The 22,538-nt window shown below is 50.1% G+C and overlaps 1 protein-coding gene across 3 annotated transcripts in view; it reads right to left on the reverse strand.

Moving 5' to 3' along the window:
- The window catches only part of Srrm4 (serine/arginine repetitive matrix 4), a 148,613-nt gene extending 126,709 nt beyond the window's left edge, over positions 1-21,904 (reverse strand). For 2 of the 3 annotated variants that reach the window (XM_078039045.1, XM_078039042.1), the window contains exon 1: positions 21,339-21,902. In XM_078039045.1, coding sequence (XP_077895171.1) covers positions 21,339-21,469 — 131 coding nt within the window. In that variant the 5' untranslated portion in view covers positions 21,470-21,902. Of the gene's footprint in view, positions 1-21,338 lie in introns of all 3 variants that reach the window. The other variant, XM_078039044.1, reaches the window with a different exon arrangement.
- Between the last annotated feature and the right edge of the window lie 634 nt (positions 21,905-22,538).

The raw sequence follows: 22,538 nt of genomic DNA on the forward strand, positions 1-22,538 counted from the left end.
TGACTCTGCCATCTTTCCACTCCCCAGGAAGAGCCCCTCTGTGAAGCTGCACTGGGTGTGATGTCTCAGCCTATCTCTGGGCGGCAGGTACCTCATTTTTATCCAGTGACCTCCCCCTCTGACCGCCACCAGCTCGCCTGCTTAAAAATCACAAACCCCTGGGCAGCGGCGAGTAGGGGAAATAGGAACCAAAAAAAATACATATCAAATCGCCCTCATTTTGGGTAGCGATCTACACAATCGCTGCCTGCAGTCGTTTGCAGAACATCCTTGCAAAACCCAAGGACCGCGGATTCCAGAGTTTGGGGGCTGGGGCTGGCAGGTGCAGGACACCACGTGGGCTCAGAGTGGATTTGCCATCTCCCCCCCGGCCCTTCCTCCCCGGGGCCCAGGGGTAGCACCCTGGCATGGAGATCAGGGTGGCATAGTGATGATGAGCCCAGGGCCCGGGATTCAAGTTCAGGGTTCGAATCCCTGCCAGTGGTGTGACCTCAAAGACATGCTGTCACCTCTCTGAGCTCCAGGTCTCTCAACTATAGAACAATGATGGGAACCTGTCCCCATGACAGGGCGGTCCCGAGGGTTAGGGGTCTGATTCAAATGAAGCGCCAGGCAGGCAGCACAGGCGAGTGTGGGGGCTGCAGCTTGCGCCCCCTGCAGGAACTTGGGGGGCGGGAGATCTTCTGGGGACTCTGCTCTTTCTCCTGCCCATGAAGGGCACTTGCTTTCTAAGCTGTTCTGGGTGCTCCTGCGACTGCCCCCGACCAGCTGCTCCTCTGTCACCACCAGAGTCCAGCAAAGGGTCACCCTCTGTGGCCCTTGATCCCCAAGTTCCTCTAACATCAGAGGCTCCCCTGCACCCGTCACGGTGTCCAGGGTAACTGAGACGCGGGATGGCGTCCACCGCAGCCCTAAGTGGGTGGAGAAGGCTGAGGCCGAGCCATTATAAGGAGAAGGGAAATAGAGAGACGTACATAATAAAATGACTGTGGTTCATCCAAAGAATGGGAACTGACCCCCTTCAATGAGTTGGGTTTCCATCCCAACCAGCTGGCCACTCAGGCCAAGGCTTTGGGTAATCCCGATGCCCTTTCTTAGCTGCTCCAAGAATTTTAGGAGATGAATCCCTTCCACGCTGTAAATCTCTATTCCTTGAGAGCCGATGGCGCATCATTCATTTTTACAATCCACGTGCCCAACATTACGACCAGCACATAGGATTTGCTCAATAAATATATTCACTGAACATGCTCTGGGCACGGTGGTGCCCGCCTGTCATCCCAGTGGCTTGGGAGGCTGAGGCAGGAGGATGACGAGTTCAAAGCCAGCCTCAGCAACGGCAAGGTGCTAAGCAACTCAGTGAGACCCTGTCTCTAAATAAAGGACAAAATAGGGCTGGGGATGGGGCTCAGTGGTCGAGTGCCCCTGAGTTCAATCCCCAGTACATACATATATCTCTCTATATATTTCCACTGGACATGCAGGTAAATAAATGGGGTAGATAAACAGGATGCCAATTTGCAAAGATAAAAATAAAGATCAAAGAGAAATGATAAGAATTTTGAAAAAAAAAATGGGGGTGGTATAGGGATGGAACTCAGGAGTTCAAAGCTAGTTTCTGAGACTAGCTTTGAAGTTGGGCTCCTCCTGCCTCAGCCTCCAGAGCAGCTGAGATTAGAGGTGTGCCCCACGGCAACTGGCTGCTTATTATATTTTTGTAACCGACATTTAATGAGCACTGATGTCCTGCCAGGAGACTGAGCTAAGCACTTTGTCTATCGTCATATTTAACCCCCTTCCCAACAGCACTCAGAAAATAGGGCTCCACAGAGGCAGGGTGGCCTCAGGTCAGAACCACAGGTTTTAGAAGCAGAGCTATGTTCATGTCCTGGCTCTAACATTTTTTAGCTGAGGGCTTCCCAGGAATGGGAATAACAATACATAAAAGCTTCTTCCACTTCCCATGGTTTTTGCTTTCTGAACTTTAAGTTACCGGCAGTCAACCATGGCCCAGATATATTAAATGGAATATTCCAGAAATAAGCAATTCATACATTTTAAATCATATATCTTTCTGAGTAGCATGTCAAATCTTATCCCATCCCACTCAATTCTTTGGGGGTCCTGATTCATTTCTTTATCCAGTGTTTCCACAATGTATATGATACCTGCCCGTTCATCACACGGTAGCCAGATCGGTTAATCGATCCACTGTTGTGGTGGGATGATAGTGCTCCTGTTCAAATGACCCTTAATTTATAATGGTCTAAAGTCACTGGCAATTGGGTGATTCAAGTTAGAAGCTGTAAAAGTGCTTCCTTGAAGCCCAAGTCGTTTATGCACCAAGTAGACACCTCACATGGTCACAGAATGTTCCTTGGCAGAAAGGAGTGCTGGGGATTGATTTCAGTGTCCTGAAGAAGTCCTAAGAAAGAGGATGGGAGGTGAAAGGGCATCCTCACCTCTTCCGTGGTACTGTCTCCCTGTCCCCCATCAGCTAAAGGATCCAGTGACTTTGGGTGGTGTGAAGCTTCTATTTAGGTTAGGTTCTGGCGGCCACCTCCATTGCTAGCTGTTTCTTTGAGACATCTCAAGTACAATTCCAGCCAAGGAGGGGCTGGGCATGGCTAGATGACTTGTAGTCACACAATCTCTGTTCCAATGATAAATACATCTTCTCCGTTCTTCTCTTCTTGACTCTATTTCCCTAGCAATGCTTCTTTGCACATAGAAACAGTTTAACCCAATGCTGGCTAATGTTCCGATCTGGACTCATCTGAGTGGAGACCAGGCAACATGCCCTCCTTGACCCAGGGCCAGTCCCTGGCAACACAGGGACCACCGATGTCAAGTGCATTGGGAGACTGCACAGCTCCGGGTCCCAGCCCCGCCCTTTCCAGCAACTCCTAATGCAGGGGCAAGAGGAAGAGGCTAAAAATAAGCTGGTGCTCCTCCTTAGCTACGGGTGATGGGGCTGACTCCAGCCAGTCACCTGGTGATCATTCACTCCTGTCCTTAAGGGGCAGTGTTGGCTTATCCAATAAAACCACTCCAGCTGGGTGGCTGCATGGCCGCACAGCAGTATATGGTGCTTCTTCCATGGGTGAGGTGTGTTAGACTCCCGTCTCATTTATCATCTCTGATTTTTACAGTCGCCTTGGAAGAAAGTTATCTCCCCCATTTTATAGTTGACAAAATTGAGGCTTGGGGGAATAAAATGTAGCATAGGTGGGGGTTGCTTTGCCGTCCTGTGCAGAGTATCGGATTCCACATACAGTGTGCAAATACAGTTTGTCCTGTGTCATGTTACTGTATGACACGCAGTTCAGAGCAGAGGGGGACAAGCCTTCCCAGCTCCCAGTATTATTATTCTCATTATTAATTATTATTATTATTATTATTATTCTCATTATTATTATTATTACCAAGGATTAAACTCAGGGGCACTCGACCCCTGAGCCACATCCCCAGCCCTATTTTGTATTTTATTTAGAGACAGGGTCTCACTGAGTTGCTTAGCTCCTCGCTTTTGCTGAGGCTGGCTTTGAACTTGTAATCCTCCTGCCTCAGCCTCCTGCACCGCTGGGATGATAGGCATGTGCTACTGTACCAGCCTGGCACTATTTTTGATATGTCAAGGATGTGAAGATAAATAATACCTCTCCACCTAGCTTGTAGTATTAGAGCACAACTCAGTACCAAGAAAGTACTTTAAAAATGTAAAACACTACAAAAAGGCAAATTATTAATTAACAAGTTGGTTTGACAGGAGTGATGGGCTCTAGAATTGGTGGGATTGGCTTGGATGAAATTTTGACCTCTGTCAGCTTTGGTTTTCTTCATTTGCAGAGTAGAGATGAGAACACCCCTGCCTTGTAGGGTATTGTGGGGCTTTACTGAGTTAGTGTATGTGAAGAGGTTTGTATGTCGTCTAACGGGGTATGTTCAGACACTGTGGTGGCTCTTATTATTGTTATGATAAATGACTATTATTTTTCTCATCTATGTAATGGAAAGAAATAGTCATTCAGCCCATCGCCTAATGATTTCGTCATCTGAGAATCTTTAAAAATGCATATGCCATTCTCAGGATGAATCCAGGTGGGACCCAGCTGGGGAGAGACAGTGCTGGGCTTCCCCGGCTGTCCCTCTGTGTCGTCAGCTTGGGCATTGCTGTGGCCAAAACACCCAGCGAGCACAACTTAGAGGGGGGAATGTTCACTAGGGTCTCGCGGTTTCAGAGGTCTCAGTCCACAGATGGACGACGCCATTGCTCTGGGCGCACATCGTGGGGGAAGAGGTCCAGCTGAGGACAGCTGCTCAGCTCATGTTGGGGTCAGGAAGCAGAGAGGGCGGGAGAAAGGGCCAGGGAAGATGCTCCGCACCCTTCCAGAACATTCTCCCAGTGACCACCTCCTCTGGCCACACCCCACCTGTCTACAGGTACCACCTAGTCCTTAAAGTAGGATAGACGGATTAGGTTACAGCTCTCAGGATCCAAGCACTTTACCTCTGAACACCCCTGCTTAGCACAGGAGTTTGGGGGGCGGGGGGTACTTCACCTCCAAACCATGGCACAATCCCTTCTGGGTTCCGCCATGACACTCAGGGGCTGCAGACGAGAGGATGCTGCCCTTGGCCTGCCTCTGAGTCCCACAGCCTCCCAGAGAGAGCTTGTGGGTGCAGGACACCACCTCCCCGACGTGCCTAAAGAGATCATGAAATGTGTCCCCTCCTGCCCCTCCTGATACAATAAAGGGAACACCCGTGCTCTGTCATCACGAAGGCTTTCTTTCTCTTCCGAGGGTCACCCAGAGTCAACTCCTCGAGCACTCATTGATTGAGCAAATATTGATAGTGCACTTAGTTTGTGCCAAAACTTGAGCTAGCAGCTTTCCCGATACATGTAGCCGAATCCCTTTATCCTCAACCCCCCACAGAGTGTCCAGCACAGTGCCTGCTGACAGTTCTAAGTAAAGGCATATTGGCCACCGGTTGCAGCCTGAGCCCTGTGTTAGTTGCTTAGGGTATGGAGATAAATAAGACGAAGCCCTCTGGCCAAATATATACATGCACACACTAATTAACTGGGTCCGGGATTGCTCTTCAATTGCCGTTTCTATTCTTCCTCCTCATGGTTTATGTATTTAACAGTAATTATTAGATCTGGTTAGTCACTGACTAGCTTCTTTAGCCTTGGGCAAGTAACGTCACCTTTCTGAGGTTCTGTTTTCTCAACTGCAAATGTTGTGAAAAGGGGATCCTATGATGGACATCCAATGAATTTTTTTAGTGACGGCAGAAAGACTAGCAGTCACAGCATTGTAGGTGCTCAAGAGTTGGTCCTTGATCTGATCCTTCCAAAAGGATCGCTCCCTTCCCCAGGAAAGCTAGGTAGATAGCACACACACCACCACCGCCCGGTCCTGAACAACGACAGACATCACATCGATCAAAGCACTCTGCTACTGATCTCAAAGGGAGCCCCAGAAGCCCAGTTCTTCCTGTAACCACTGCTAATGGATTGTAGCTGGTAGTCTCTATGGAACTTGGCCATTCAACCCCCCCACCCACTCAGTTGCAGAGTTCTGTAGCTTGGCTGGTGCTCTAAGGAATGTTTCTTTCATCTCTGAACATTTGACCTGGGTGCTGAGCATAACCTCCTCAGAGATTGAGCTAATGTGAGTCTTAAGCTCAGATGCATTCAGGAGACGGCCATTAAATGCAGGTTATAATCAATGTGCTCTCATCAGCAAAATTGGCTTCTAGTCTGCTGATATGTTGAATGAACCAGGGCAGTCAATTTTCCTCTCAGGATTATTTTGATACACACACACACACACACACCATGCACTCACATCTTAGTATCTTGCTATCAGTACCTTGCAAGCTTGGGTTCGAGTCCTGGTTCCAGTCCCTAGCTGTGTGACCTTGGGTCAGTCACATAATGTCTGTAACTTCAGCTTTCTCATGTGCACACTGGAGGTAATAACAGCACCCAGCCGCGGAAGCTTAAAGGAGCCATCGCGTGTGCAACGGGGTGATACTTGGAGATATTGGTCTATGTGGATCTTTTTTCTCACTGTATTTTTGCATTTCTTTTCTTTTCTTTTTTAATAATTTAAGCAGGCCCTGGGTTCTACCCTTGTTGCCTAAGGGAGGCAAGTGTCAGGGATGAAAACAGGAAGAATATGAGAGTATTTTAACTTTTTTTTTTTTTAAACTCAAAGCCCTTAGGGGAAGGGGATTGATAGACTTAGGAGAGAGTCTTGGAGGAACAGAAAGAAGAAAGATTTTTCTGAGTGAAAGATACTGCCTCCAGGCTCGGGGAAAAGGAGAGAGAGAGAAAGACAGACAGACAGACACAAATAAGAGCATGGAACCAGAAAGGTGCCCCTTGGTCAAGGATAATGGCCATCTCCATGGGAACATGTGTGCACTGATAACCAAGGGCCCAAGCTCTGCCCAGCTGGGCAACCTTGGGCAAATAAAATAAATGGTCTGGGCTACATTTTCACTTGCAATACAAGGTGCTCTTTTTAACCACCTGGAAAGGGAGTGTACGGAACTAGACATGGCTGGTGAGTTCTCCTGCTTAGCACGTGTCTATCTCTTTCCCCTGACACGTTCCTCAATATCAGTGATTCGATTCATGCCCCTCTCGGGTGCCAGCTGTGAGTTTATCTCTAGCCAAGAACACATGGCTAACTAGTAGCATGTCTTGTCTCCCCGCCTTGCAGGGTTGTTCCTCTTGGTGGATGGGTTGATAATCCTGTTTCTGGGAACACACATCCCAGCTGGATTTGCTGATTCTCCTCCTGAGTGACCACCCAGGGCAGAAGGGAAACGCTAATGCCTCCTCAGCCCACGAGGTCAGCCTCACCTCCGGACAGACCCTTCCTCTTCTACCTGATCCCAGTCTTGAGATCATCCATGCACTTGAAAGCAGGAGGATGGTGGTCCTCACCAGTAACATCTCATACCTCAGCTCTGATGGATATTGCCTGGGAAAGAAGGCTGGGGCAGGAAGCCCTCCTGGTGGTGATCTAACTCCCATCCTTACTAACTAACTCCTGAGATTATATGTAAACAACTTGAGAATGAAGACATTTTTATTAATGATGAGGTTTTGCATATGGTAGAAGCTCAGTGCTCTAGGAAAGCATGGATGGGCAGCTAGAAATCAGATGTGAGATCCTTTTGCACAAGTTTTTTAAAAAGGATCATGTTAATTGTTGTGATGCTTTGTTTCTGATAAGAATGAATTATATTTTAGAAATATAAATATCTATAGACAAAAAAATCTTTGGAGGGGGCTGGGGATGTGGCTCAAGCGGTAGCGCGCTCGCCTAGCATGCGTGCGGCCCGGGTTCGATCCTCAGCAGCACCACATACCAACAAAGATGTTGTGTCCGCCGAGAACTAAGAAAAAATAAATAAATGTTAAAATTCTCTCTTTCTCTCTCTGTCCCCCTCTCTCTCACTCTCTCTTAAAAAAAAAATTAAAAAAAAAATCTTTGGAGAATAAAAGCAAACCTTACGTGGCTGGTAAGTGTTTGGAGAAAGAAGTTGGAGTGGGAGATCAAGTTCATCAAGGCTTTATGTCTGTCTGTCTTAGAAAAGAAATTATCTGAGCTACAATTTCTTATCATCAGTAAAATAAGTAAAAAAACCAGTAGGAGGTAGTGAAGAAGGGGAAAGAGTGGATGCTCATTAAAGATGGATGGATGGATGGATGGAAAAGAAGACAGAACAATGGATGCCAGACAAGGGATATACAATGCATGGATAATGAATAAATGGTTGGATAAATAATGAATGAATTAATCAATTCCTTGATCAGCACATGAATTAAGGGTAAGTGGATGGGTGGATGGATGGATGGATATATGGAGATGGAGGGATGAATGACAGGTGATAGGTGGATGGATGATTGGTGAATGGATGGATGGATGGGCAGATGGGTGGATGGATGGATGGATAATGGGTAGATGGATGAATGGGTGGGTGGATGAATGTGTGGATGGATATATAGGTGGATGGGTGGATGGATGGATGGGTAGATGGTTGGATGGATGGATAGGTGGATGGGTGGATGGATGGATGGGTAGATGGTTGGATGGATGGATAGGTGGATGGGTGGATGGATGGGTGGATGAATGTGTGGATGGATGTATAGGTGGATGGATGGATGGATGGGAGGATGGATGGTTGTGTGGATGGGTGTATGAGTGAATGGATGGGTGGGTGGATGGATGGATAATGGGTGGGTGGATGAATGTGTGGATGGATGTATAGGTGGATGGGTGGATAGATGGATGGATGGATGGATAGGTGGATGGATGGATGGATGTGTGGATGGATGGATGAATGGGTAGGTTGGTAAATGGATGGATGGATGGATGGATGGATGGATGGATGGATGTGTGGATGGATGGATGAATGGGTAGGTTGGTAAATGGATGGATGGATGGATGGATGTGTGGATGGGTGGATGGGTGGATGAGTGAATGGATGGGTGGGTGGATGAATGGATAATGGGTGGGTGGATGAATGTGTGGATGGATGTATAGGTGGATGAGTGGATGGATGGATGGATGGATAGGTGGATGGATGGATGTGTGGATGGATGGATGGGTGGATGGATGGATGAATGGGTGGTTTGGTAAATGGATGTATGCATGCATGCGTGGGTGGCTGGATGGATGATAGGTGAAGGGTGAATGGAATCAATGTATGGGGGAACAGATCATGAGGGAATAGATGTCAGAGGGATGAAGAAGAGGGCTATGAAACAAGTGCTCAGCAGGCATGAAGACTTGCACGTGTGAGAGGCGTCCAGGACTGCACAATGGGGGCCCCTAAGTGGGTGGATGTGGGGTAGACATTACAATTACAAGTCCCAAGTTTTCACCCAGGACTTATTCTCCTTGTTTCCTCCTCCTTCTAAGGGGAACCTGCTTCCAGGGAGGCTACTCCATTAATACATCATCAAAATGGTGGGTCTCAAAGTAGAACCACTGGGCAGAGCCAGCGAACAGCCGTGTTCTGAGCCACCTTCTCTCCCATGCACCACCAGGGCCCTGAGATGGAGCAGAAGGGAGTTACATACAGGAAGACGTCAACAGCTAATCAAACACTTGCTTGTCTTCATATAGTGCTCCTAATTCTTCTGATCTTTCCTGCCTATGGCAGGAGATTGGCAGAGTAGGTGTTTCTGATAAGAGTAAGAATTACCAGTGCAGAATTCCAGTCCCAGCTCTGACATTACCTGCAAGTTTAGGCACATTACTTACCTCTCTCATCCTCTCTCACCCGAAAAATGGAAACTATTGTAGAATCTGACTACCTCAAAGAGTGGTTGAGAGCAGATAAAACACTTTGTTCAGTGTCGGGCAAATAGTAACAGCTACTCGTAGTGATTGTCAAGTCTTTTGACAGATGAAAATGTTGTAAAATTGACATTCATGAGGTCACTGAGACAGGGAGTAAATTCTGGGAGTCTGGCTCCTCATTTACTGTGTGACTTTGGGCAAATGTCTTTACCCCTCTGAGACTTCCTGTCTTCATCTTCATAATAAAGACTAGAACCCACGAGCTCTGAGGTTGGGGGTTCTCCATCAGGGGTATAATCCCTGTATCTTCTTACACCTCACCCCCCATCACCAAGTGGACCCTCTTTTGCCTCTGAGCCTGAATGGCCAAGGTCAATGTTTCAAAGACCCTTACAGCTATACCAAGAATCAACAACCATTTCAGTTAGGAATTTTTATCCCCCTATTCCAGATGAGGACACCAAGGCTCAGGACAGTGATGTGACTTTCCAAGGACACACACTTAGCACTTGGTGGACTAGAATTCAAACCCAAGCATGCTCACCAGAGAGCCAGAACTCTCCTACCCGGGCACACCCCTCCCGCCTGGGCCTGCGGCTCACATTCCCAGAGGTTGGAGGATCCGAGGGGTGGGGACACAGCAGGGACTTTTCCAGGAGTGGGGGGCTTAAACATCAGGGTCCCTGTGTCAGTAGCTTCAGCCTCAATTCCCCTGGAAGGCACCACACACCCCAGGGGCACTTAGACCCCAGGGTCCAGCTCCTACCCTCACCACCACGGGGGACCATGTGAAGATGGATTTGTCAAGCCGCTGGGGCAGCTGGTGCTTTGGGGTGTGGACAGGCTCCTCTTTTGAGCAATTGTGTTCATTTTTCCTGTTTCCTAGAACCCAGCCCATGGCCCATGGTCTGAGTCACTGTGAGGTTAGGCAAGTGACTTAGCGACTCTGGGCTGGATTCCCTCCCTAAAATCAAGACTTAGGGAAGGTGAGACTAGACTACTCCTAAGGCCACTCCAACGCTCTTAGATGTCAGGGTGTCCTTTCTTTGGGGAGGGTCCCACCTAACCAGGACCCTCTCCGTCCCACAGAATAAAGATTTCCCATCTCACACTCTCTGCACCTGCTGCCTGGGGCTCGTCCCCCCCAGTCTGGTCCAACTAGGGTGGGAACAGGGGGTTTCTTCCTCAAATCCCTGAGCTCTGGGTTCCTCTTTCAGTTTTCGACTCCACCCCAATCCCTACACCCCTCCAGGGGCACTAAAGGGGATGTCACTCTAGAAGATTCTCCACCCAGAAAAGAGATGAGGAGCCCCTGGGGAATGCTGCACTTGGACTTAAGAAATATGGGACTTATGTCAGGATGTTGTGAGACCTCAGGCTCCTCATCTGTAAAATGGACATGAAGCTGATGTTTACTGTTCCAAGGATTAAATGAGATCAACAGGAATCGTCCAAAAACAGTCACCGTGACAATAATGTCACTATTTCACGCTCTGACTTCGGGCAAATCTTCCCGCCTCTCTGAGCTTCATTTGTCCATTTATAAGATGAGAATATCAATTTTTTTCACCTTCTTCTCCAAGAAACTCTGAACAGCGTGGTGTCTTGGGACCGAGTGTCAAGGGACTCATATGTCAGTGATACCTCTGGGATCCGCTTTCTGCTGCCCCCTGGGATCTGTGAACTGGTGAAGCCGTATCTGAGCTCCTCCAAGGTCCCCACTGTCCCCCCACCACCCATTGTGGCTTAGGGACTAGATGCCCCAGGGGACAAAGTGGTTCATCAGGAGCTGACCCCGGCAGGTGCTGTGAGTGATGTCCTCTCATTCCTGCGGCAAACAACCCTCCACATGATGACTGTGTGCCTGAGCCCCCCCACACTCTGCCAGAGACCTCACCCCTCTTTGGAAGCAGGCTGAGTCCCAGAGTCACCTGCCACCTGGCTGTGGAAGGGAGGCCGGGCAGGGAAGCTGGCCCAACAATAGCTCCTTATCTTGGGGCAGCCGTGAAACCTGAGCCCAGGAGCAGCCCGAGCTGCTCACCTGCTCGCGGGCACGGGCTGGGTGCAGATGGACACCCTGTCGGGACGGCAGCATACGCCACAGGACGCTCTGCAGGGCAGGGTGCCATATCTCACCGTGGGGGTGTGGGGTGGCAGGAGAGAGCAGGTGTCTGGTCACCTGAGCTCACCACGAAGTTTAAACAGGAGCCGGGACATTGGGCAAACAGCGCTCCAGGGAACCAGGGGCTCACCTGGGCTGCCTAAGGCTGTAGACCTGGGGATTCTCCCTCTCAGTGGGTTCAGTGTTCCCGAGTCTGAAAACAGGAGCTGAATTACAGCAATGACTCCGGAGTTTTTTTATTTTTTAATCTCAGATTTCTCTTTGTAAGAATTTTGAGAAGTAAACCCTCATAGATGTGTATTTATTTATAAATTATTATGTGCGTTCTGTTGACCCAGTGGATTATACACATCATAAAACACACCCCTCAGTCCTCCACGTGTAAAACAAGAGAACTGGATGATCTCCATGGTTAGCCACGGTTGTGGGGCGCACTGTAGTCTGGTCTCCTCATCTAGACAATGTGCTTAGAGTTGCATTGTTTCTGTGGATTATTCATTCAACAAATATTTAACTGCCAACCATGAGCCACTATATCAGGTGCAAAGACACTGCAAGGAAGAAGATGCAGTCCCTGGCCTCCGTAGTCCAAACAGTTCTCCTGTGAATCAAAAGCAGTCACACTGCTGTTTTTGAATACTGGCAATTGTGTCGGCCCCCGTTTTGCATTACTATAACAGATGCCTGGGATAATCAAACTTCTAAAGAGAGAAGGTTTATTTTAACTCACAATTTTAGAGGTTTCAGTCCATGGCTGAGTGGCCCCATGGCTTTGGCCTTTGGTAGCACATTATAAGCAGGAGCACCTAATGGAGTGGGACCACTCACCTGGGGCCAGGAAGAAAAAGAGGCTGGTATCCCATAATCCCCTTTGATGGCACACCCCCAAAGACCTAAAGGCCTTCCACTAGGCCACACCTCCAAAGACCCAAAGGCCTCCCACTAGGCCTTTGGGGAATGCTTAAGACCCAAACTAGAGCAGTCATTGCGCATAAGTATTAGACATGACAGTGGTTCCGACAAAGGAGAAAGCCCTGCAATTGATGGATTCAACCAATGTCAATTTGGCCCTCTGCCATGTATCAGGTGAGCAAATAGACACAGTTCCTGTCTTCATGATGCCTGGCCTATTAGGAAAGACTAATGACCCATGAATCAATATGAGCTACAAACATGTTGAGAACAGGGTAAAAAGCAAGTCTGTCCTGGAGGGTGTGACCTAGTCTGCAGCAGTCCCCCAGGAAATGGCATTTGAGCTGAGATCTGAAAGTGGGATGGGTTTAAACTAGACACCAGGGAGAGGGCAAGCTTTCTGGTAGCATGTGCAAAGTTCCTATGGCAAGAAGGAATATGGGAAATTTGGTAACTGAAGTGAATGGGATGCAGGTAGGAGAGGGGCAGAGCGGGTAGCATTTTAAAAATCACCTTGAGAATCTGGGCAGGAGATGGACCTGAGAATCATAGCTCTGGATGCTGAGAAGCATCGAATGCAGGAGAGATTAGAGGACCTGCCTTGATTTTCAAAGAGGGTCTTCTGGCTGTATGTGGAGATGAGGGCGAAGGATAGAGACGGTGCTACAACTGTGATTGGCCTGAGATGGGATTGTCACACTGGCAATCGCCTAAGTTGATGGGACCTAAGACAAGATGAGCAAAACAAAACAAGCCACCCACAATTTAGAATGCAGACTCCAGGGACAGGAAGTATAGCCATGAGACAAGAACATACTTGGAGGCCAGGCGTGGTGGCACACGCCTGCCATCCTGGCTCAGGAGGCTGAGGCAGGAGGATTACAGGTTCAAAGCCAGCCTCAGCAACTTAGTGAGGACCTAAACCACTTAGTGAGAACTTGTCTCAAAGTAGAAAATAAAGGGGGCTGGGGATGTGGCTCAGTGGTTAAGCATCCCTGGGTTCGATCCTTGGTACCAAAAAAAGAACATTCTTGCATTCGGGCATTCAGGCAGACTTGAATTCAGGTCCTGGTTCCATCACAGATGAACTATGTGGCCTTGGACAAATTGCATCCCACCTCCCTGGTCTCAGTGTTTCCTCTGCAAAATGGATTGTACCACTTGAGAACAGAACTCTGATTTCTCATCCAGTTCTGACTTATCTGCCTTGTGTCCTTGTGCAAGCCATGCCTACTCTCTGACCCTCAGTCTCCTCCTCTGTCCTGCAGTTGCTGTGAGGTTGGAACCAGATCACAGGTAGAATGTGCTTAGCACAGGGCTGGGCACAACAGTCACATGCAGTTGGCACACACGTTCCCACCACGGGTGAGTGTGGACACACACCATGAGTACACATGCTTCAGGCCCAGATAACACCTCTGTTCTTGCAGGAGCCTAACTGTAAAATTCCAGGACACTCACCTGAGCTTCATTTTAATGAAGCCAGAGAATAGTGAACTGTTGGTGTCCCTGCTCGGTAAATCCGCCAGCGGGATCCAAGCCCTGGGAACCCAACAAACGGGGGATTCTCCTGATGAGAAATATTCATGTGCAGAGGATCTTCATATTTGTTTTGAACAGCCCCACGCAGACACGGATGGCTTAATGACTGTTTTAGGGTTCGGCATTGTCCCTGTATTTGGTTTGGCTTTGTCTCGGTGACATCTTAATTCAGTGTTTTATTTCACGGATTTCCGCACACAGGCTGTGGCATATGGGGAGCTCCCTCAGCAAAACTGTAAATGGGGGTTGGGGGGTTGGGGAGGGGGAGAGAGAGAGAGAGAGAGAGAGAGCGAGCGAGCAAACTCCAGCTTCTGTCATGGGCACAAAATTTACCACTGCCATCTGAAAGTCTAAACATTGTCTTTTTCAATTTCTCGATCCGATGGATCATAATCGGAGGGATTGTAAATTTCATGCTTGTCCTTAGCATATGGAGGGGTCCTGCTAGGCTTCCGACTCTCTTGTTCAAAGATGGCTGTGTGAGAGTCAGGGGAGGGGAACGGAGAATATCAGATCAGACCCAGGACCCTGACACAGAGGGCAGGAGCCCCCTGAGAACCTAGGAGCTGAGGACCTAGGAAGTCCTTAGCAGGCTAGTAAGACTCCACTGGATCTAGTTCCTACTACATCTTAGGCGTCATTGCCTGCACTCCCCCCTGCTTCAGCTACACTGCCTCCTTACTATTGCCCAAATACCCCAAACTAACTTCTACCTCAGGACCTTTGCACTGGCTCCTCCCTCTGTCTCACTTCCCCCCGCCCCCAGTTATCCTTTAAGCGTGCTCCCTCCCTTCATCCAGGTTCTGACCCCTCACTCAAACACAGCAGCCCCCTTTCTCTCTCTCTGCCCCAGTTCCCCATGAGTTATGTTTACAGCTTTCCTTGCCCCCAGCTCTTCTATTATTTCACTATTTGGTTCTTCTCTTATGGCCTTCCCTCCCTGCCCCCCTCCACAATGTAGGGATGTCCCCCTGGTCCCTCGCTGCTGTATTGAGTCATAGGTCAACAAAACTGTCGAGTGAGTGAATCAATGAAGGAGTGGATTAGAATATGACTGGATGCTTTTAGCCAGAGGCAGCTTCTTCCACGTGGGGCTTTCATTCTTCTGTGGTTAACTGTTCCTCCGACATTTGTGGGTTCACTGCCATCCCCCCATCAACCGACGTTACTCAAGGAATGAGGCTGGATTTCATATTAGCTGCAGCTGGACCGTGAAGGCTGAGAAACTTAACAGCCCACGCCGGAGACCACGGGCAGGGAGGTTGGAAAGCTATGTCGCGTGGGCCGTCCCTTCCCACCGTACCTTGTCTTCACCCCCGAATAGTCCCCCACAGGTAACCCCATCCAGATACTTAAATGGGAGGAGAAATGGGCTCCGAGAACCTACTGGGTGCAAAGACCTTGTTCATTCTGACCGTCCCTGGCGTCGGTGGATGACAATTGGTGAAATAAAAAGAATCGTGCCCATTTTACAGATGGAATAACTAAGGGTAACCTGTCACCGTAAGCAGAGGACTCCATGCCTCCCGGACGCATCTCCCTCCTCTGTTTTCCTGCTTTCCCGTCCTCATTCCCACCCAGTTTAAGACATCTGCCTCCTACCCGAGCGACTGTGTCTACGTCGGCCGCTAAATTCTGAAGCCCTCCGAGGGACAGCAAGCGTTTCCTTTAGCTTTTTCCCTGTGATGGGCCTGGCACGTTGGAAGAATGAAAGCCACAATTTATTATTAATAACCAGCGCTCGCACGGATGGAGTCCTTCCTAGGTGCCAAGGCACTTTCCATAAACGACCTCAGTCAGTCCTCTGCAGGGCTCTTGGGGGTGCTTGCTATTATTAGCCCCATTTTATGGATAAGGAGACTGAGACTGAAAAGAACCAGTGGTTTGCCAAAAGTCTCCCGGCCGTTTGGTGTTTGCAAAGGGTAACAGGAGATACTCCTCTGGATTGGTTTTCCTATGGGGGCGGGGGGATCTTTCAGGGTTTTTGGGTGGCTCTTGAGGAGATTCCAGAATCACATTTGGAAGTGGATAGAGGATATTGGGGGAAGTTGAGAGGTGAGGCCGGGGGCTGAGCAGCACCACAGCCCCAGCCCAGGAGGTGAGGGGCTGAGCCCTCTAGGTGACCCACGCCAGGGCAGCCTTGGATGGAGCTCCTCTGCGCCAGGCACTGGTCACGCTCTGTATGTGAATAACTTCATTCCCTCCTCATCACCACCCATGAGAACAATATTTCACAGATGGGCAGGCCAAGGCACCAAGGAGCCAAGTGACCAGCAGGTCCCAGAGCTAGGACATGGCGACACAGGACCCGAGCCTGGGTAGATCTGACTTAGGGGCCCAGGTCTCTCCTCCCTCTGTTTCCCCCATCCCAGAAATAACCGCTCACACACACTCGTGGTCACAGACCATTGAAGAGCCCGGGTTTGGCTGAGCCCTGAGAAGTCTTCTACCTCCGGGGAAGGTAAATCCAGCCACTCCAGAGAAAGAATAGTTTTAAAAGATATGGCCTCGGCAGCAGGCCCAGCGCGCTCATAAAGCAGGCTTCTCTCTAGTTACGGGAGTTAGGATTTGGGGGCTGCTCCCTCTATGTGGTGTCCTGCAGTGGGGTGAGATCAGGTAGCATTGAGTCGGATCCCCTGCGCTCCTATCAGCTGACATGTCTTCCTGCAGAGCCAGACAGACATCTCCATCTCGGGAGCCTCATTCTGACGCTAGGCGAGTGGAATGTGTTTGTCGTGTGTGTGTCTTTCGGGTGGCATTGATCTGGAGGTGGGGCTGGGAGGGGGCTCATCTGGGGCCGGATCTGGACCACGTGTTCTCATCAATCGATGCATCCAACGTTCAGTGAGCCTCTACCACACCCTGGTTCTCTGAGAAGGCGCGTTTGCCAAGGGAACACAGTAAAATGTTAAAAGTGACCTCTTCACCAGCCCCGGGCCCCGTTCAACAAATTTCACCTTTCAGACTCAGAAAGGTTTGACCTAAACAATAACACTCTCCTCCCAGAGAAAAGCACTTGTTCGTGGCCAGGGCAAGCATTCTCCGTGACCTTTGGTGCCTTGGTCCTTAACCACAGGCTGTCAGGGAAGTGGCTTCCAAATGCCCCTCACCCTGCTCCCAGGATGGAGTCAGCACAAATGTGCTGCTAACTGATCTCTCCGCACCAAGGGGCGTCTCCCATGAAATGGTTCAAAGGCATTTTTTTTTCCCCTGCCTTACAGTTTGGCCATCTTTCCCTTGATGCAGTAAAAGCTCCGATCGTTTGGAATTTATGATCCTTTGGACAGGGACTGGGCTGAGGTCTGCTTCTGGACGGTTCTGCATAGAAAGGATTTTCGAAGAAAATGAGCAGCTTTGCCAGATGAACTGTAAAGGGATGCTCACTGCCTCTCAGGGCGTCCCTGTTCCAGCCCTTCAAGAACACTCACAGACCCACAGACAATTCTTATGCTAATTTCAAATGATTTTTCCATGTTCAGTTGGTCCCCAGAGACCACCAGTCGTCGATATGATGGCTGGGATTTCAGCGGCCTTCAAACGCTCCGTTTGCCCTGAGCTGAAACTTCTTAGGTACAAACTTTCTTCGGCTAAGCAATCAACAAAGGGAATTAAGTCAGCGCCAGGCAGCAGGATGGCCCTTCGTTGGTGGGGATAAAAGAGGGGTCCCTCTGCGCTGAAGGTAGCTTGTGGATTCCCTCTGGCTTCCCTACAAGTTGGCATTGTCCTAGTTTGCCTGTGGGTGACCCTCATTGTGGCTCACCTGCAATGGTCCCTTTCAGATTTTTCCATCCTGCAAAAAATAACGATTATGAACAACATCCCTTTCCTTCTTAAAGACTTCTTGCTATGTCCTCTAAGTTATGTGATCACCGTAAATTCGACAAAACTCAGGGATTAAAACTGGGATTTTTTTTTTTTTCCGGACAGTTAGAGCTTTATGGGTCTATCCTATACAAATCAAAAGAATGGTCCATACGTACGTTGGACCAAACAATCCAGAATCCAAATACTTCACTATTCTCCACTCTGTTTCTGAAATAGTCAGACCTCACCCCCCCCACACACACACACTACCTGTATGTTAATTAATTCTTATCTCAATGCAATTAAAACTTCGAGATTAGCCGGGTGTGGTGGTGCACACCTGTCATCCCAGCAGCTCAGGAGGCTGAGGCAGGAGGATCGTGAGTTCAAAGCCAGCCTCAGCAATGGTGAGGCACTAAGCAACTCAGTGAGACCCTGTCTCTAAGTAAAATACAAAGTAGGGCTGGGGATGTGGCTCAGTGGTTGCGCACCCCTGAGTTCAATCCCTACTACCAAAACAAACAAACAAAAAGCCTTCAAGATGTTGATGGTCAGCATTATTCGAGGAAGACATGGAAAGGCCTATGCAACACAATACCTAGGAACAGTTGATTTCCCGTTAGCCCTGTAAGCTTTGTTACAGAACCCAGGTCTACTAAACAAACACTGTGTGCCGCACACCAGAGGGAGGGCTTTACCAGCTTCAGTCCTCCTCTCCCTCCATCTAGAGTGCCAACTCTTACTACTTCTGCTTTCAAACTGACAAGCCGGCTCAGCCAGGTAGAGCTACTTGTTCAGGATGCTCAGTAAGTGATAGAACCAGGACCGGATTCCAGGCTGTCTTATGTTCCAATCAGTTTCTTAACCACGATGATAGACCGTCTCCCGCTCTGCTATACTGTTCTGACATTTGAGTCAGACATCTGCTTGCAATTGGATACATGATAAAGCTGTTCCTCATCAAGTATGTCTCATGGAGGGGGGGAGGGAGGAGGGAGGAGGGGGGAGGGAGCAGGGGGGAGGAGGGAGGAGGGAGGGGCTGAGGGGCTTCTGCTGGAGCGGATGTGATGGATGCATGTTTCTGTTGAGATCAACAAATGGATCCTATACTTCTATCCTGGTGCTCAATTATCTTCGGAAGAGACACTTAAGACATCCTGGGGAAGCTCATTCAGGGGGAAATATTAAACAAATACAAAGTGTGCACCTAACAGGACTGGGTTCCCCGGCCCCTCCTCCATCTCCCTGCAGACAGCTCTACTTGTGCGGATCTGCTGACTGTGAGCTGGGTTTGAGTCATGAAACTCAACAACATCTCTGATGAGAATGAGTCTCTAGATTTTCTCTGAAAATCAGTCACTGGGGGGGGGGGGGAGGCAACGGATGCCAGTGTCTCTGTCCTTTTTTCCTCCTAAGAACTCTGCTTTGGCACACCTGGTGCTTTTAAGTTTAAGTCACTACAGAACACCGGACAGGAAGTAGAAACTGACCACCCCTGGAGGTGGCTGCTGGGGTGAGGTTTGAGAGCCCATCTTATGAAAAGACAGCTCAATCCCAGCCTTGAACACAAGCCTCCCATGCTCCCTGTCCAACCCACACCAAGAAAAACACCCATAAAACTGGGATCTGTTCCACAGAGAGGCCACGCCTGTTACAGAAGTATTAAACAGGATCCTCCTAGCATGACATACATCGAGGGCTTGGAGCTCAGACTTGAACCTCAGGAGAGAGGAGAACCAAGACATTAAAAGAAACCCAGAGAGAAATGAAAACAGGGGCATATGTGGGAGCTGTTGTAAAAGGTCTCAGACAGATTAAATCAGAATTATCTCAAAGCCACGGAAAGCAGGAGGGTTCGGGACACGGGGTAGAAAATTTATGTGATTGATACGACGACCAAGAAAAAGGCATGTTAGTACCAGCCAGACAAAACAAGGAAGTACTAAGGGAGGTAGACAGGGACATGCTTTTCTGAATTAGAGCCCCATCAGGAATCTGCTTCCTCCCCCCCCCCCCCTCTGTGCTCCTAAAATAGATGAGAAACTCTGGACCAAATGCCACACTTGGAGTTTCCAATCAAAATCCCCGAGTCCCTCCTACAAGGGCATAATCTTTGGCCAGTGCAGCATCTGATTTGCCAACTGTAGATACACTCCAAAGGTGGATCGGATGGCAGAGAGCCAGGAAGATAAAACTGCTGACGTCAAAACTCTCTACAAAGAACCTCTTTTGGAGCAGGGAAGCGTCAGCTTTTAATGGCATTTGGCCTTATTGTTCCCCTTCTCCAGCCTGACAGTGGCTTCCCCCTCCCTCTCCTCTGCAAATACTATCTGCCGCTTGACGCCTGCTGCACTGGCCCATCGTGTTTCTTGGTCACCCGGTCCCAACAGGGGACATCCTTTTTTTTTTTTTTTCTAAAGACTTATCTGAGCTTCTATCCGACTAGAGGAAAGTTCTGCAGTATGGGTTTTATTTTTGCAGGTGTGATTCCCCGTCGACCCCATACCTACAGCAAAGTTCAGATCGAGTTGTCCCAGAACAAGCCTTCTGTCCAAAACACTTTCTCAAACATGTTTTCCATCTACTCCCTAATGTCGCCTGCCAGGATTAATAAATCCACCAAGTGGTCCCCCCTGGCCCGCTTCTTCCTTTTTTTTGCCCGCCAAACCGCACATCCAACACTAGCAAAAGAGGAGTTTGCATCCTGCCTTGATTCTCCCTGACAGAGGGCACAGCCTTCTTCCTTTCATTCTCAAACTCCTCTAAATGGAATGACTTATCAAAAGAAGGGGGGGGGTTTCTCTGTCTTGGAACGCTTCGATTCTCCCCAGCCCCCTCATCTCTTCACCCCACATCTTGTTCTGCCTCTTTCTGCCTTTCATTTCTTCCCCTTTCTCCTCCTGGATCATTTCATTTTATTTTCCACGACTCCAGGATCTGCTACCATCCCTGAGTTCAAAGCAATCAGCGTCTTTTTGAAAAACCAAATAAAAGATCTCAGAAGACTCCTCCCTGACTCCCAGAGCTCAGAATCCCAGTTTTGGATGCTGGAGAGGAGAGAATTTGGTGGCGGCAGCAGCAGCAGCAGCAGCAGCACCGGTGGCCCAAAAGGCGTGGAGGAGGGTGCTGTTTTGGGTGTATTTGAGGGAACAACATATGGGATTTTTGTCAAAACGCTCAGAGCTCCCTGGTTTCTGAGCTGAGGACAGCAATGTGCGGCTACCTTTGCCCAGGGTTCCAGCCGGTTCACCCCTCACCTTGCCCAACATTCCCCAATCACCCCCTATCCACCATTCCTTTGGCCCCTGCCCTCTGAGCTCTGTGATAGCAAGAAAAGTTTTTCAGTCAAGTCATACCCCAGCCGCACCGCCCACCCTAAGAAAGCAAAAAATCTCTTGCATAGGAGCAATAGGGTCCGTGCAGCGTCTGTCCCCAAAGAATCCCCGTCCCTCTCACCAGCTTCTTCCTCAACACAAGCAATTAGTTCCCATGTTCCAGCGGGAGACACCGAGCAGTGATGGGAAGAGACAGCCAGCTGCCTGCATCCACCCCTCACCGCTCCGGGGCACAGGCCAGAAAGGGGGACCTGCTGGGGTCTCCCCTCTGAAGAACGAGGTCCTTACCTTGGCAGCGGCTTTCGGGCCGTGATACTAGCAACGATGATGCTCTCGGGACGCGGGGTGGCCACCGCTTTGAAGGTTCCTCGCCAGAACTTCTCAAAAAGCTGCTTCTCGCCCTGCTGAACGCTCGCCATAGCCAACCCCAAGGGGCCCGCGGGGCGCCCGGGCGCTGTCCGAAGTGCTGAAACGTGGCTTCCAAACGGGGGCGCAGCCGGCTCCGGGCGCTGTCCGCGGGAAAGCCAGAGGGGTGGGGTGGGAGGATCGGAGTTCGGGGCGGGGGATGGGGCGCCCGGGTCTGGACGGGCAGCGGGGCCAGAGGGCTCCTCCGCCGGCTTTCGTCGCCTTCTGGGCTGGCTCTGGGCTGCGCTCCCAGCTCGCAGGGCTGCGCAGCCCGGGAAGGGCCAGCAGGGCCGGCTTCCTCGGCAGCGCTGGGAGAGCAGAGGCGACCGGGTCGTCCGGGTGTGCGTGCGCGTGTGAGCTCCGGCGCGCCCGGGTTTTGTCTCTCGCACAATGTGACGTTGGAAGAGGAGGCTGGTCGCGCGAGCTGCACTTGCCTCCCCCCTCTTCTCTCTCTCTCCCTGTCTCTCCTCCTTCCCACCCACCCCCTCCTCCTCTGGCTCAGCCTCCTGCCGCCATCTGCATAACAAAAGCCCGCAGGTCTTGGGAGGAGAAAGGGCGGGGCGTGCGCCTGTCACCAAGGCCCCGCGGCCACGGAGTTGCAGCGCTGACCCTACTGAGAAGCTGTCCCCCACCCCGGGCTCAGCCAGGCAGGGAATCCTGCTTCCCGGCTCTTTCTCCTCCTCCATCATCGTGGGCCTACCCCCCAACACACACCATACTTTCCTTGTGCACCCCCGAGGCTCGGCCACCTCCCTTCCCAGCCCCTTCCCAAGTCTTGCAGTGATCTCCTATTGAAGGGACCAGTGAAAAACTTCACCGATTCGCTCAGGCCAGCCTGCCCCCTTCGCTGCTGGGAGGGACCGCCCAGGCCCCGCAAAGGGGGTCCCTGGCGTTCCTCTGTGCGCCCGGGGGCCGCGAGATCTCCACCACCCAGAAAGTGCCATTTAATGGACAATCCGTCACCAATTCGGCTTCTCGCCATCTGCCGAGCCGGCCCCCACCCGCAGAGGGGCGCAGCGTTACATCTGTGCCTGGGGCGCGGCAAAGGGGATCTCCTTTGTGCCTCTCAGCCAGCCTGCCCAA

This window comes from Ictidomys tridecemlineatus, chromosome 2, assembly GCF_052094955.1.
Source record: "Ictidomys tridecemlineatus isolate mIctTri1 chromosome 2, mIctTri1.hap1, whole genome shotgun sequence".
In the NCBI taxonomy this organism is placed as follows: Eukaryota; Metazoa; Chordata; class Mammalia; order Rodentia; family Sciuridae; genus Ictidomys; species Ictidomys tridecemlineatus.